At 44.2% G+C, this 12,065-nt stretch overlaps 1 protein-coding gene across 4 annotated transcripts in view; it reads right to left on the minus strand.

Annotated features, from left to right (window-relative positions):
- The window catches only part of ANKRD17 (ankyrin repeat domain 17), a 35,217-nt gene extending 26,034 nt beyond the window's left edge, over positions 1-9,183 (minus strand). For all 4 annotated transcript variants that reach the window (XM_017732034.1, XM_017732033.1, XM_017732032.1 and 1 more), the window contains exons 1-8: positions 9,012-9,183; positions 8,267-8,423; positions 6,820-6,967; positions 6,395-6,542; positions 5,058-5,291; positions 4,127-4,221; positions 555-792; positions 185-376 (exon numbers count right to left, since the gene is read on the minus strand). In XM_017732034.1, the coding sequence (XP_017587523.1) occupies positions 185-376; positions 555-792; positions 4,127-4,221; positions 5,058-5,291; positions 6,395-6,542; positions 6,820-6,967; positions 8,267-8,423; positions 9,012-9,123 (1,324 nt within the window). In that variant the 5' untranslated portion in view covers positions 9,124-9,183. The remainder of the gene's footprint in view (positions 1-184; positions 377-554; positions 793-4,126; positions 4,222-5,057; positions 5,292-6,394; positions 6,543-6,819; positions 6,968-8,266; positions 8,424-9,011) is intronic.
- Positions 9,184-12,065: the final 2,882 nt, after the last annotated feature.

The following is a 12,065-nucleotide window of genomic DNA, read 5'->3' on the forward strand; positions in this document are numbered from 1 at the left end:
ACTCGATCTTCAAAAGCTAAATTAAGAGTCCAACCAGTAAATTACTTAGGGCTCCAAAGACCTTCACAGTCAACTTCAAGAAGCTGCTCAAGAAAATGTAATGACTATTGAAGAAAGTATTTTTCTCCTAGATTAATCTCCTAGATTAACACTTTACAAAAGTGTTAACCAAATGACTCCATACCTGCAGCTAATAAATATTTAACCAGCTCCAAATGCCCCTCTTGAGCAGCCTCCATCAAAGGTGTGGAACAGCCGAGTTCTATGTCAGCTCCCGCTTTAATGAGAAAATCGGCCACCTCCAAAAACCCTCCACAGCAAGCCAGAGTTAACGCAGTTTCTTGCGTCTCCTCTGTCTGAGCATTGATGTTTGCTCCTTCAAAAAACACAAAACACCAGTTAGAGAAGGCAGGATCAGCAGACAAACCACTTCCACATGCACAAGGCATCTTATTACCAAAGAAAACAAAAATCACAGTAACTTAGTGCTTTTTTCCCCAACACAGGCAGCTGCCTGCTGAGTTCCAGCCTGCAGAAGGCCCCGCAGCAGTTACCTTGCCCAAGTAACAGTGCCACCATCTCCTCGTGGCCTTCTCGGGCTGCCTCCATCAGTGGTGTGTATCCTTCATCATTGACCTCTTCCAAGTTAGCCCCACGTTCAATTAACAAAGCCGCCAGCTCGACGTGCCCGCCACAGGCTGCCAGAGTCAACGGAGACTCAAAGGAGTCCGCGGGCATGTTCACCTGAGCTCCGCTGTCCAGAAGTAATCTTGCCACTTCCACGTGACCATCCTGGAAATGAAAAAAACAAGATCGAAAGACTGACCAAATGGAAAAACTGCTTTTCTCCACAGCTTTGCACAGACTCAAAATTCCCTCAAAAGACACAAAAAGTAATGAGTGAGTAAAATGAGCCCAAAAAATGTAATTAAACTTGCTGTGCAGTTTTCCTGAATATTATCCCTAAGTATTTGGATAAAGGATAAGATCATCTATTGAACAAGCACCCGAAGAAACGCTGAGCATGTTTTACTGAACATGTGCCATTCAAAACTAAAATACGATGAACCTTGTATCAGACCTCTTTGCCAATGCTGTAAGTGACAAGCTGGACGACTTTGTATCAGACTCAAGTTCAGGTGTCTGGGATCAACTTCCTTGGAGTTACTTGGGGGTGGGGGGGAACTCCAAAATAAAGCCCAGACAGTCGAGAGGGAGCTCGCCACTATTTTAGAAGCTTGTCTCCTCCACAAGAAAAATAGTGAGATCCTTTTGCTTCCTCCCTTTCTTAAGAAGCAGCCGTGCACGCTGACCTGGCTTGCCTCATGGCTCCCGCAAAACTACTGCACTGCTCAATTTCACAGCAGAGTCAAGACTTCCTTTCTCCTTCCAACAGAAAAGCCAAAATGAGACCGTTTGTCAGGGGTTCCTTCCACATCCCAGGAGCCACCTGCCTGAGCAACAGCTTTCCCTTGGCAGGATCCTGGCAGGGTTTTCCAGATACCACGATCGTGCTGTCAAACCCGTTCTACCAAAAGGTAGCTCCTAAGTTTGCTTTCTTCCTTTAAAAATACTTGGGCATAGGATCTCCATCGTATTTTCAGTATGCCACAAATTCAGGAACTATTTGAAGTGGCTTTTCAGCTCTGTGTTTACACTGGAGGCCTGACAGTGACACATCCAACTGCCATTCCATTCTGCTTTGTTCAGACAGAAGCAGAGACCGGCTTGGTCGCTGCGCTCCAACAACAGCATAAACTCTCCAAGCTGGTTTTCTCCATGAGAAGATGGCCACCGTTCCAACTCGGAGTAACCATAATCTGACACACCAAACACCAGAGGGCTGCAGCAAATAAACAGCCACTCACCAGGAATACAAGGCTATCCCAAGGTTGTCGCTGAATGAGGTAAGTACACCTTGATCTCAGATTAATTCCTAAGAGGCAGCAAGTCGCAGCCACAGCAGCCGTCCTTGCCAAGCTGGAAACCACGACTCCAAAAAGCTCTTTTCCAGACAAAATACCAAACTGCATCTGACATTTTTCCGCTTCATTTTCTCAAGTGTTTCATACCTTCTTCTGATATCCAGGGAGCAAAACATGGTCTCCTCTCGGAAAAATATCTAGGACATTAACTAGGACATATTCACCTTTTACATGAAATGACAGTACTATTTTAGGGAAAAACTCCAAGACTCCATAGAGAATCTCTCCTCAGGGAAATGCAGAGACCGTGCCTCATCCATCAGGCTCTGGCAAGACAGCTCACCGCTCACCCCCGATCCATGACGGGGATGGCACAACACAGCACCAAGGTTTGCTTCAAAGCTTCCTATGTGGGCCAAGCAGCCTGCAGGAAAACTGCTGGTGCTTCACCACTCAAGGGAATTGGATCCATGTTTCAATAAACCTTGCAACGGGGTGGGACTGTTGAGCTCTCCAAGAAAAGCCTTCCAACTGCTAATAGATCAGAAAAAGTCACCTGAGCAACCTGCACAAGAGCACCAACTGCATTTTAAAGATGAAGCTTTGTGGCCATCAGCAAGAGGAAATGCCAACTAGACCAACCTGCTCTTTGCTCCCACAAGGTAAGTGCCATTGCCCAACACCCCACTTGCATTAAATCAATATTAGCTGCCGTCTATAAAAAACTCTTGGGCAGAAGTCATCCTGAACGCCTTGTAGGACAAGATTTAAACCTGTGCTAGCTATGCCACAGACAGACAGATCTGTTAGCATACATTCAAGTTCAATGCTGTTCTAGAGAAGGAAGTCTTCTTGTGCCACTGAAGAGCAGTTAACTGTTTCTGCACAAAGAACATGCTGAGATGGAAGTCCTTGCTCTGCTTCATTGCACACTGCAAGCTATTGCACAGTGCATACTGCTAGAGAAAGCTGCTCCTTCTCTCGTCAGCAAAGCTGAAGGTATGAGACTCTCAACTATCTGCCAGCTCTGAGCACCAGCCTGGAACTGCCTCCCTAGGAACAGCTTCCTGCAGAAATAAGGGAGAAGCATTTTTTCCTACTGCTCAGTAATTCTTGACAAAAATTAGGCCTTAACATCTCTGTGGGTCCAACGGAATTTTCTTAGTCTATCAGAGGAGTTAAAAGGGCAGAAGAGGATGGCAAGGAAAGGAGGGGTTGATCCACAGCTCCACCACAAAAATATCCTGATGAGAAGGCAACTGCAATATCAAACAAGGTAACTTTACCATCAACTCCCAGGAACTGGCTGCAAGGCCATTGCCAAGGATATTTATGTGGCTGCTCTAGTAAGATTTCAGGGTGAGATAAAGGACAGCACGAGTTCTGTTTATCTACGTGACTTTCTTTCCAACAACTTTTAAGTAGTATAATGGTTTCTGTTAATCATTCCCCTATCTGAAACCATTAACTTCCTTGAACAGACATAACTGGCTGATTTTAGAACCATTACAGTTTTTTCAGCAAAGGGCAGACTAAATACGGATTTACTGCCCTGCTCTACAGCCACGGGTTCACAGTGTGACATTACACAAAGCTAATGCCACGAAAATCCCAACGCATGAGGAATCTATTTGGAGACAAGGATAAAAAGGAAATTCAAGAAATTAATTTTCAATTCAACAATTAAGTTCCATATTCAGATGAACACAACCACCTCAGATGGACAAAGCAGCAACATCCAAGTACTCTCACTAGTAAGAATAAACAATTGTCCTTTTAATTTCCTAGTGGCTTCTCAAACAGCTTCTGATCCTGTGTTTTCAAGGAGCACGTGGTTGTGTGAACTATACTGAAACCTTACACACGTAACCACCTGCTTACAAATCCCTTTATCATAATCGAGGTTTGTTAAATGCCTCCAAAAGCCAGGTTATGATCATATTCATTGCCCGTGTTTAGCACATTAAAAATGTTAAAAGCATTCCAACAACTACTGAGAATCTTCCCACTTGAAGTTACCTAATTTCTGAATTCCTATATAAAGTATTTTCCCATTGGTAACTTCCCATCAACTAGACAAGAGAACCGAAACATCACAGCTAGATTCTGCACCAGAAGGACATGAAAAGGAATCACTTTCCCCATCTTCAGGAAGAAAAGAGAGCCCACACATGCCACTGCTCTAGCCATTCAGCTCTTACCATGCATGCCTCCATGAGAGCAGTGTGCATCTCATCTGTCTTGTGCTCCTGGTCTGCACCAGCTTCCAGCAGAAACCTCACCATTTCCAGATGGCCTGTGTGGAGAAAATAGTTAATAGAGAGAAACTGCTTGACAAAGTGCATTTCAACACTTATAGAAAGGATCTAAAGTACATTATGAAGGCCATGGATGTCCATGTTACAACACAAAAAATCCACTCTGGAAAGGTACGTTTGTATCTCTGCCATCTATGCGCACAGCAACTTAGCAGTGTAGTTGATAAAAAATAAAAATCAAAGGGTACAACCAACTTTTTTTATAAAGGTGCTACACAAGTACCTCAGCTACCAACATCAACTACTCCAAGATGGCAGGGCCTAATAAAACATGTCCTAAGTGACTATAACAGCAGCTGCTGGGCTGCAGGAACATATTTCGCCTCTTAATTAAACATCTTCATCCCTTTCTTGGGCGCTGCAAGTTTGCTGCCTAATGCTCTAAAGGGAAGCAACAAAGGCCTGTTGCCCTGAGCACTGACACCTACAAGGCAAGGTCCTAAATTTTCCATGACTTGCAAGTACCAAGTCCTTTAAAATGAAATAATTTCTGTACTTAAGCAGAGGTACCCAGTATAATACAGTTGTAATACAAAATGTTTAGTTTACTTATTCTGTGATGTAACACATTAGTTCCTTGTCTCTTGATTTGTTTAACAGAGCATCTTCTAAGACATCATAACTCAGACCAAAGGTTTAGATCTTGATACTCAAGACTCTGCACACAGATCATGTTACACACAGCCAGGATAAGAGCACCACAGCTGTCTATTCACAGCTTTCAAATTCCCCTGGTGGTGGGCAGCAAGGCTGAACGAACCCACGTTCGAAGCGACTCTTCGGCCCTGACACTCTTGCACACTTGTTACCGTACCTTTGTAGCAAGCCAGCGTCAGCGCGCTCTCCTTGAATTCATTGGAATGCGTATTGATGCCCGCTCCGTTCTCCAGCAGCACCCTGGCCACTTCCACATGGCCAGCGCTCCCAGCTTCCATCAGCGGCGTGTGACCGTTCTCATTGTGGTCCTCAATGCTCGCGCCCGACTCCAGCAGCACCTTCACAACATCCACATAGCCCCCGGCACAGGCATAGGTCAGGGCTGTGTTGCCTAAAGCCAGAGAGAACAAGGGTTGGAAACAGAATGTGATGGTGCTTCTTCACCCAGAACTTCACCTGATGCTCCACTCCATCCCTTTTACCTGGATACCTGATGGAACAGGGTTTTTCAGGCTACAGATGAAGAACTACAGGGAGGGGGAAATAAGTAATGGCACCAAACAGCTCAGTGCTGACAGACCGAGGATCTCCTTGTGCCTGTACTGATGCACCTCTCTTCCCATTTCTAGCGCAGCTTCCGTCACAAAGCCCCATCCGTTTCCCTGCTAATCAGCAGGAGTGCACAATGCTGTAAGAATGAAAGCTCAAAACCAGGAGCAGGATGAGCTGCTGCTTCTAAATCAAGTCTTAAACACCTCCAGGGGCTGGTTCCAAAATGTTCATAGTCTTTACAAGGAGATGAAAACAACTTCAGATGAAAAAATACAAAAACCATGGATCTGCACACAACAGTCAAAGAATCTGCCTTTATGAAAGACACCATGAAAAAAGTTAAAGGTTAAGGCCGTATTGCTACTGAGAGACCTACTTCACTGAAAAAAATACTAAAAAAAATATAGAAGGTGGCTTCTGGTATCCCCCTCTCCTCCTCACTCAGGGTCAGCTCTCCATTCATCAGTTACTTCTGACTACACACCAACCCTCCACTTCCAGGCTACAAAAACTTTGAAGATTTCCCAATCTGGTCACGTCAACACAAACGGCTAGCAAATTACCTTGGAAAGGCAGGGGGGGAGGGGGGGACCCTCTTCTCATGTTTCCTGTTTTCCCCTTGGTTTCCTAGACCTGCCACCAAGTAACTTTTCCACGTACACACAAATTTACCAAACTGTGCTTAAAATGTGACAACAAATCCTATGTACCCAAACGCCTTCCAGTTACTAAATGACCTTATGCACCTTTGTATGTCCATACTATTTTATCTGCATCCAACAATATTTCAGAGTTTCACTTAGAAAAGAGAATTTAAACAGCAAAACCACAAGGAAGCATTCTGCCTTGCTGGGCTGAGAGCCACTGCTCCCGAACTTCCACGCCAAGTTCCCTGCACACCACAAATCCCAGCTCTCCAGTTGCTCCCAACACGCTCTTTACCTGTGGATGACTGTGCGTTCACATCAGCACCGTGAGCTAGCAGCAGCTTGACAATTTTGACGTGCCCGCCATTGGCAGCAGCCATTAGAGGTGTGATGTCTCCTTTGATTCCCCGGTCCTCCACATTGGCATGCATTGCCAGGAGAACCTACCAAGAGACAGTGATCAACAACAAAAGTGGAGTGAACACGAACTCTGCCTCTGCACTACAAAACCCCCCCTTCAGTGTTGTGTGAGCAACCCTTGCAGAAAATAAGCACCAAGAATGCATTAGCAACATTCAGTGTATGTGTGAGACTCATGTGCCAGAGAACTGCCATTTCCCACTACTTTAACACCCCTTCCAGTTGCACAAGATGGTAATATATTGATTTACACTTCTTTTTGTACAACATGCGCATAGTACAAACAGCCAGGAAACCAACCTGTGCAAGCTCATAATATCCTGCTGAGCAGGCCAAACAAAGGAGGCTTTCCCCTTCTTCTGTGTGCTCATTCACACTCCGGCCTTCAATGAGCAACTTCCGCACAGCATTCACATCTCCTTCGGAACAAGCCTCGGCCAAGCTGCGGCTAACAAGGGAGAAAGCATTGAAAGTGGAAATGGACTGTGCCTGAACTCCAGTGTGCCATGAGGACGCAGTCAGCGAAAAAGGAAACACGAGCCAAAAACGTGCCAACTGCTAATTAAAGAAGTGCCAGTTTTATACTTGAGGTTTCCCAGCTAACTTGGCTGAAAATTGTGTCCATATCCACTCCTGCTATTAATTTTTAACAGAAGTTTACATGAGAAACATATGCAGGATATCCCAGGGCCAGAGGACACTGAAATCACCTGCCAGTCTTAAGAAAACTTTATTTGTTCAGCACTGTAACTGTTAATTAAACTAAAACCAATTGCCCACGTCACTCTCCTTCTGTAAGAAACTTAACCATTTCCCCTCTCTCCTGTGCTGAAAATACCAGGATCTTGTAACCAGACACAATTTTAACACATGGAGAATCAGTTCTCATATATGTCTCTTCACTACACGTTGACCTTTTTTTTTAAATTTCCAAGATCCACTGTCCCTGTAACAAGTCTGGCAACCACCATCATTCCCAAGAAAGAGGTGCTGGGGAAAAGAAGGGATGCACACAGAATAGAAGCAGACATAACCCAAAATCATTCTGCTCTTCATGTGTCCTGTTCCCACAGCAAGGGAACAGGAGTTATTCTGTATAGAAGGAACAAACTTCCAACGAGCACAGCAGCACTTGATTGTGCTACTAACACTGTTTCTGCTGCACTGAAGCCTAATGACAGCCTAGAAGGAAACCTTTTTTTTCTTTCCTTCCTGAATACCCCAGTAAGACAAAATCCCACATATAACGCCACAAAGTCCAGTACAAGAGTAGCAACCCCCGGGCTGAGGCTCTCCCCAGGGTCCTGTGTGACGCTGACCACCATGATGGAGCTCCAACCCCTCAAGGCTGTTTCCCTTCCTCAATTAACAAGGCACTCTGAAATTCCCTAAAAGATTTTTTTTATCTGAAATCTTGTTTCATGCGATCACTGAATGACCCATTTTGGGATTCGCAACAGTTCTAAGGCCCATACTACTGAAGAGCTTAGAAATGTTTCTATAGTTGGTCATGATAAACCACTTGCAGTGTCATTCTGGAATTCTAAGCAGCATTAATTGCTTCACTCTCTACTGCAAGACCTGCCAGTCCACAATTATTTAAACAGGAGAAGCACAGGTGACAACTTGGCACCAATTCCACCTGAGTAAGAGTTTCATCATCCCGTAAGCGCAAGTGATAGAACAAGAAAAACTGCTTCTAAAAGTAGCAAAGGGCTGAAAAAGTCCAGGATAAAAGCTGCCTTACTTGTCCGTCTGCCCTGCATTCGCTGTGCTCTCCGCCCTCATCCGGGTCAGCGCAGCGGCAGCTTCATCCAACGCGCAGCTGACCGAGGAGGTCAGCCTGCGGAGCACCTCGGGATCTGCAAAGGCTTTCCCATCCGCTGTCGACAGCTTCCCTATTCCTGCCATTCCAATTCACAACCAACGGGGACACATGCCAGGAAAGGAGAGAACAGACAAGGTGAAATTGAGCCTGTGAGATCTGTCGGCACAAACATTGCAAGCACAGTCAACTACAGCTTCCCAAACGATGGGTTTAACTGTTTTACAACACTCATTTAAAAGCTGCATGTGACTGAAACCCTCCAACCCATAGAAGAAATCAGTTTTCAGCTAGTGAAACTACTTAATACAAGCAACTATTAAAGCTTTTCATACAGCAACTGTTACAAAATAAAGCCTATTTAGCAATTTAGGGTTTGACATAATGGCACAAGCCAGTGACAGGCGTCAATTTTGACTCAGGCTTTTAGAACACCAACATTGGAGAGATCTGATTTGAAGCACCTTCACATGAAATTCTGATTTTCCAAACCTTGAAATACTCTAAAATAAGCTTTTCTCTCTCCCGTGACGCCCTTGCCAAGTCCACCCCGCTGTACATTTTGCAGTTGTACCATGTTCCTATGGATTAGCCTTATGCAAGTGATTCCAGTACGGACTCTCGTAAGGGCTTCGGGGTTAAACCCGTAGGGGACATGAGGACTTACCCGCAGCTTCAAGTAAAGCTTCTAATCTGGCCTGGGTTTCGGGATCTACTGTTCTCAAGTCAGCACCATCAGCAGTACTTGACAGCAGCAATTTAGAAGCTGTTTCCAACATAGGGTTTTCGAGATCATCCTGATCCAAGATAAATGATTCCACCTGAAAAATAACAGACCTGGTTTAAGAAGGATATAACTGACCAGAATAGACTTAAAACACAAAAAACCTACAGCTGCAGTTATTATTTAAACATTGTATTTTAAAGTACTTGGTTGGCCCCAGGCATCTCACTTTGGGTCTGATGTCTCCTAACCCAACATCCAAAGAAAACAACCAAAAGGACAAGCAACACTTTCCACATAGTATCAACTCCACTACAAAACGACTTCATGTCACAGAATCTTTCTCAAGAAAACATTTACTTTAAACTTTATCTATAGAATACGCAGCTGTGTATCTGCCTTTTTTAGAAAACAGATGCTGAGTTGTCCAAGTCCTTCTGTAGACCCTACTTTCCCATGCTGCCCATTTGCTTTTGCTGCTAAATATGTAGAAATTAAGGAAGAGATGAGCATATTGGAGAGGAAAGCCCTAATACCCATTTGTGTTATCCTGCCTGCTAGAGGACGACTGGGGCAGGTAGTTCAGAGAAGACACTTCTCAGAGAGTTCCATGAACTCACTCCACAGCCTGTGAACTAGTCACCAAAACAATTATCAAATTATAAAGACCAAGTCAAGCATCCCCCTACAAAGCTCAACAGCTTCCAAAATTCCCAGTTTCAAAACCCAAACCCCAATCCCAATCCAAAATCAAAATCAATTGAAATGCTAGTCTGCCCAACAGAGAAACCATATGTGCCAGCCACCCCTACAACAATTAAAAACCGCAGTCACCTCCGGATAAAAGCAGCCACTGTCTGTATCTACTTCCACATGGAACACACCTCATTAAGACAGAAAATTTTTTTATTCTTAAGTTTCATTTGTGTCTCCAAAGTTTCAAAGCAGTCCCATGAGCATCACAAGTTCAGATTCCTGCAGATAAATTCCCCAAGAATCCATCTATGTGGGCAGATAAACCAGAAGAGCAAGCAGGTCATCTAAGGACTCCTGGAAGGTCCCTCCAGTCTCTCATCCATTCTCTTGTCACAAGTGGAGAGCTCACACAACTTTTGCCTTCTGCCGCCTGTCTCCCGCTCAACACTTCTAGGACACATTCAGCTTCAGCCTAAATGCCTTGTTTGCTAAGGAAGGCAGGCTGAGAACTACTTCCCAAATTTCTTCACTTTATCCCTTCAACGCCACCACTGAGAAACAAAACCTCTGGTCAGTTCTTGGCAGTACACAAACATACATCTCAAGGGCATCTCTAAAGCCTCCCTCCGCTCTTTTGCGGCCTCTCTGTCCTCCTCCTCCTTCAAATCTGGGAATATCGAGATGAAAGGAAGGACTTCCAACTTCAGATCAAAGGGGCTCTGATGCCAAGAGCGGGACAGTCCAGCAGCACTGCCTGTCACTCCTCAGCAGTGTTTTTTTCCAAGTGATACTCACACAGGCTGCTCTCTCCAGTTTGGCAAACTGGTGAAGACAACTCCTAGTTTCCTTCCCAGTCCTAAGGAACAGTTTACTCCTGCCTTGCAAGGGCCCTTTGCCCATCACCGCTCTCTGCACCTACAACACTATTTTAGGCCTGTTTTGGTTCATCTGAGGACTTGCCATTTGTCTTCTTCCAGAGGACAGCCTGCTGTGGCAAGACAGAGGAACCGCTGCGCTGTTCAGGAGCCAAGCGACAGATTTCACCACTGGAAAGGCAAACTCCGAAGCCGTCGCACGGATTCTTGGCTCACCCAACTCATGCAAAATCCCAACTGCTCAGATTAACTGAAAAAATCTCCTCCAAGTGAAATGATGAACAGCTGGTCATGGTTCTTCCTAACACTATGAAATATTTGCTAAGAAAAAAGTCAAAATAGGAAAACTACTCTCCCCCACACATATCCTCTCCCCAAAATTAGGTCTTGCATGCAGTTTAAGTTGATGGAAAAATCCTCCCATCTTCCTTCCAGCTAAGAATATGTGCATGGTGTGATTAAATAAACAACCCAAGGAGAACAGGGAGAAGCAGAAATCCACCCACAAACAACACAGCACCGAGACACCCACAAGGGACCAGGAGAAAACATCCTCACAATAAAGTTTTGGGAATGTTTATATTATGTGCTGTCTCTGAAAACATTTAGAACAATATCAAGAAATTAACTTACTGGAAAAACACTTTAGACTATTATTTAATATTAAATACAGAGTAAAAATCTTTCCTATTGCAAGGTAGAAGAGATCCACCTTCAGCCTGCAGCACTTCTCATCTCCTCTGCAGTTTCAGAATTATTATTTACCTTCAGAGTTTCATTAGATGTACAGTCTCATCTTTTCAGTTTTTCTAGCCAACACCAAGTACCATACAGGGATAGTGATAAAGACACAGTGTATCAAAGCAGGAAATAAAAGCATATTTTGGTAGAAGGGAAAACTCTATTTCTGTTTCTCAGAAAATCCTGCCTTCTCCACAGAAGCTACAAACAAAGACAAAGCATTTCCATGTACCAGGTCAAGTAAACAGACATTTCCTTTAAAGGGCTTCAGATATATTTTATTTCCCTTAACTAAAAAAAAGGGTAGAATAGCATACAAATGCTCCACCCTACATATCAGAGATTTTATTGGCATTCTCCATCAGTATTCCTTCTGAACCAATTGTTCAGACAGGCCCCAACATAAGCCCTTTTACAAGATTTCTCCTACTCTCTCATCCTGCAGTAACAATCTCATGTTCTGTCCTTGCCTAGGTTTGCTTCGCTCAAAACAATTTTTTGTATATTTTACGCTTCTACTGTCAAAAAGATGCCAGGAGAACAAAATTCCCAAGTTCTGGCTGCTCTCAAACAGGACTCATGTCTGTACACCCTGAAGACAGCCCTGTAAGATGTCAGTAATTTTGTTTTGACTGCCAAACACCAAATACTGAACATGCATTTCAACAAATGCCAGGTTAGGACA

Source organism: Corvus brachyrhynchos, unplaced genomic scaffold (assembly GCF_000691975.1).
Source record: "Corvus brachyrhynchos isolate BGI_N302 unplaced genomic scaffold, ASM69197v1 scaffold764, whole genome shotgun sequence".
Lineage (NCBI taxonomy): Eukaryota > Metazoa > Chordata > Aves > Passeriformes > Corvidae > Corvus > Corvus brachyrhynchos.